The 4111-nt window shown below is 64.0% G+C and overlaps 1 protein-coding gene across 1 annotated transcript in view; it reads right to left on the bottom strand.

The window, feature by feature from the left end:
- Positions 1-4111, bottom strand: part of LOC108528766 (inverted formin-2-like) — a gene marked incomplete at its 5' end in the record, with an annotated part of 13328 nt that overhangs the window by 2987 nt on the left and 6230 nt on the right. Inside the window, 10 exon segments of the mRNA XM_017870747.1 lie at positions 44-114; positions 570-677; positions 751-821; positions 1554-1654; positions 2036-2121; positions 2359-2461; positions 3018-3079; positions 3163-3314; positions 3742-3969; positions 3972-4102. Coding sequence (XP_017726236.1) covers positions 44-114; positions 570-677; positions 751-821; positions 1554-1654; positions 2036-2121; positions 2359-2461; positions 3018-3079; positions 3163-3314; positions 3742-3969; positions 3972-4102 — 1113 coding nt within the window.

Genomic DNA, 4111 nt, shown 5'->3' with positions numbered 1-4111 from the left:
CCCCCGCCTGGCTGAGGGGTGTGGGCTGGCGGGAGCTGCCTACCCTGCCGCTTGCGAGGGCTGCTCCAGGTCCCGGGGCAGCTGCAGGAGGTCGGGGTGGCTCTTTTCCGCTTCCTGCAATGGGACACGTCCAGTGAGATCCACTGTGGCCACACTCTCTGCCTGGGGATGCCCCTGTTCCCACTCCCCCAGCTCTAACCCTTCGCAATTAAGGTCCAGAAAACCCCCAGCACTCCAGACCCTCAAATCTTTCCCTCGGGCCTGGCTATGACTTTGTGATGTTTCTGCTTTTCCTAGGGACCGTCCCCTCAGACCAGGGGTAGGTATCCTGGGGAGGGACGAGGCTCATTCAGGGCAGCCAGTGCTGCAGGAAGGAAGGGGTGCTGGGAGGGATGGGGGCACGGCTCTGACTGAGGCTGCTGGCTCTAGATGGGGTCCTGAGACAGGGAGACCGGCAGCCTGAGTGGTGGGCACAGGGGGGTATGGCCTCTACACCTCTACACTGCAGGTCCGGGGGAACTTGAAGCCCTGCCATCGTGCCCCCACTGGTGCCTGCCACCTCGGCCCACCTCCAGCACGTGGTGCAGCAGCGTCACACGGTTCTGCTGGGACTTGGTCTCTGTGAGCTTCAGCAACGTGCTGATCTTGAAGCCGTCAGCATCACCGGTGTGGCTGCCCTGGGAGAGGCCGGGAGTGAGTCTTGCAAGCCCCAGGCAGGCCAGGTGGGATGGGGAGCTGCCCCTGACTTACATAGTTGAGGAAGTTCCCAATTCTCAGGATCAGCTGGCAGAAGATGGGCAGCTGGCGGCTGGTAAGCAGGCCTGCAGGGGCAGCCAGGGCTGGAGAAGGGCTCTTGGTTCGGAGCCCCCAGACGCCCTGGCGGTGGGGTGTGGTCCTGCTTGCCAGTGCCCCTGCACTCCCTGGCTCCTCCCCAGGCTCAGCCCAGCACCGTAAGGGACACAGGACAGGGCCTGAGGACTGCAAACCCTCCACCGATGGGAGTGGACACCTACAGTGTGCCTGACAGATGTGAACTGTGCCTCACTGGTCCGTACCTGTCCCTCTCCCTGCCCAGTGGCTGTGGCAAGTCTCCGAGGATCCCCTTTCAGAGATGGTATCCGCATGTGTGCACCTGTGTCTGTACATGTATGTGAGAGTGTGTGTGTGGGGGGGGCATGTACGTGTGTCTGTCTGTCCCGTGTGCATGTGTGTGACTGCTCGTGAGCTTGTGTGTGTGCACGTGCCCGAGAGTGGCGGTGTGCTTGTGGGCACGTGCCCGAGAGTGGTGGTGTGCATGTGTGTGCACATGTCCGAGAGTGGCAGTGTGCGCATGTGTGCACGTGCCTGAGAGTGGTGGTGGGCATGCATGTGTCTGTGCGTCCAGCAGGTGTGTGCACCAAGGTGGTGGCAGCAGGGTGGTTTTTGGAGTGGCGAAGGCTGGCACCCTTGGGTGCTCTTAGCAGCCATTATGATACTGGCAGTAGCAGGGGCCCCGAGCAGCCCTCCGGCTCTAGTTCGGAGGCCTGTCCCTCCTGCACACGTGCCCCACTCACTTTCGCAGGCAGCCAGCACCAGCTGGGCTTTGGGCCGCACCATGTCCAGCACGGCGGCCGCACCCTCACACAGCAGCATGCACTCGATTCGCAGCTGGTAGCTGGGGATGGTACAGACAGGGATCAGTGGCCTGAATACCCTCCTGTCCCTGCCAGAGGGGCACTCAGCACAGGGCTCTGGCTTGGGTGGTGGGCAAAGGGAGGGAGTTTCCACTGCCTGCCCCGTCCAACAGGCACCCTCCTGGGCCTGCGCAGAGCGGGAACCAGTTGCTCCAGAGGCCTTGAGCCTCACACTTTGAGGGGAAGGACTGGGGGTGGGGCTCGAGTGATGTTTAGAAGCCCAACAGCTGCAACACCGCTCCTGGAGCCCGGGGCAGCCATTGGCACAGCCCCTTCTCCACCCTGGTTGGGCCCTGCTCCCTATTCTTGCTCTCCTCCCACCTAGGGCCCAGGCCCTGGGGTCTGAGGGCAGCTGTGCTCACCAGGGAATGGCCAGCAGGAGGAGGTAGAAGTGGTCGGCGTTGGCCAGCTTGGCTCGCTCCTCTGTGAATGCCCGCAGGTTCTCAATCTGCGAGGAGGAGGACGGCGTGTGGGATCCCCCACACCAGCTTCCCACCCTCCCGGACTGCCCGCTGGGCTCAGCCCCTCCAGTCCCATCACAGCTCCCTGTGGCTCACGGTTCACGGCAGAGGTGGGGCTGGGATGCCTCCCTTCTCTGTCTCCCTCCTGGGAGGAGCCCCGGAGACAGCCTCTCCCTTGGTTGGTGGCACTAACTGGGGGCAGGGGGTGGGGGTGGTCCTCTCACCTCGTGCTTCTCTGGAAGGAGCTTAAGGAGCTGTTTGAGAACCTCCACATCAAACTTGGTGGTATCGCCAGCCTGGATCATAGCAGCGACCTCCTCGTTGGAGCTGGAGCAGGGAGAGGACCGGGCAGGGGCGGGTGAACCATGAGTCAACCCCACCCAGCCTCTTTGGGACCCTGCCTGGCAGGGTCTCCCCACGCAGTCATGGGGTGGCCAGGGCAGGTGGGACACCGGGCGGTCGAGTTGTCTGCCCACAGTCATGCGGTGAAGGGGACCCAGACTGACTCCTACCCTTGCTCTCCCTCCATGGGCCCTGCTCAGGAGAGGTAGGGTGGGTCAGTCCAGCTAGCTCCCTCAGGCCAGTGCTGGACACCGCAGCAGGAAAGGACTAGGGGGCTGAGAGTCAGGCCCCAGGTCCTTGCCCTGGTTTAGCCACTGCTTGTCTGTGACCTTGTGGGGAGGTCCCAGCGCTCCCTCCCCAGGAGCCTGGACAACCCCTAGCTGGGGCAGCATGGGGCTATTACCCGCCCACTATCCTGCCCAGGGGATGCAGTATGCACTTCCCATGGTGGCCTGCAGAGGGCACCGCTGGGCCCAAGTCGGGAGGCTCAGGTGGAGGTGAGGCTCCGTGGCCTGGGATGGGGGCCACCTCTGTCACTCACCACTTAAATTGTTTCAGGAAGATGTTGAGGTTCAGGCTCTTCTTGGCATCGAGAAAAGTGATCTGGAAAACCCCCCACCCAACAGGCTGGTACCGGAGGGTGACCTGGCAGGTGGCCCCGGTCTGAGTCCCCTCCCCGTCCCCACCTCCTTGGGCTCCTTCCTGGCCGGTGCGGCTGCTGTGGTGGGCTCCTTGGGCTTGGCCACAGGGAAGGAGAAGAGCTGCTCGATGCTGGAGAAGTCAGGCTCCACAGTCTCGGCATCGGGGCTGCTCAGGGACGCCCACATAGAGTTGTGCTCTGTTGGGTGCGCACATGGCCAGTGAGGCTCTTGCAGCCCCAGGGCCTGGTGATCCAGCAGGCAAGGACTGGAGCCTCCCAGAGGGTCTGAAGGATGACCTGCCTGGGGCCCAGCGGGTCCGGCATACAGCAGGCACCCTACCTCCCTACCTGAGGACCTGTAGCCGGGCCCCAGGGCACCATGGCACCCCAGACACACTGGCTCACGGAAGCAAGTGTAAGGGGGTCCTCAGAGGTAGCCCCCGCCCTGCTCCTCCCCCGTCCCCACCTCAACCACAGGCGCCGAGCCCAGAGCAAGGGCCAGGCTGCCCTGGCCATGCACGGGCAGGACACGCACACAAGTTCCATGTGCCACCTGCCCCTCTCCCCAACAGAGACCAGCCCCTGTCCTAGGGGAAGCTTCTCTTGGGGGTCTGGGGACCCTCACCACGTGCCACGTTGGATGGCAGCTTCTGCCAGTTCAGTTTCTTCATGCGCAATGTGGGTGGGTTCACCCGCCGATGTCTGGGGACCCAGGCGGAGCCCAAGCTGTGGTCCACCTGGGACACGATGACCTCCTCCACGCCTCCCGCCACAGGGGGGCGGCAGGTGCAGGGCAGCAGTGGAGGTGGGGGTGGAGGAGGGCCCCAGCCCATACCAGGCAGCAGGGGTGGGGTGGGGGCAGGCATCCCATGCCTGGGAGTGGTGGAGGTGGTGGGGGCAGGAACTTACAGGAGCTTGTCAGGGGTGGTGATAGAGGAGGTGCTGGGGGGGCTGTGGTCCCCAGGCCTGGCAGGGGTGGAGGTGGGGTGGGGGAG

The sequence above is a fragment of the Rhinopithecus bieti genome, unplaced genomic scaffold, assembly GCF_001698545.2.
Source record: "Rhinopithecus bieti isolate Rb0 unplaced genomic scaffold, ASM169854v2 scaffold_6078, whole genome shotgun sequence".
Classification (NCBI taxonomy): Eukaryota; Metazoa; Chordata; class Mammalia; order Primates; family Cercopithecidae; genus Rhinopithecus; species Rhinopithecus bieti.
The sequence above is the reverse complement of the archived record's forward strand: the minus strand, read 5'-3'. Positions and strand labels throughout refer to the sequence as shown.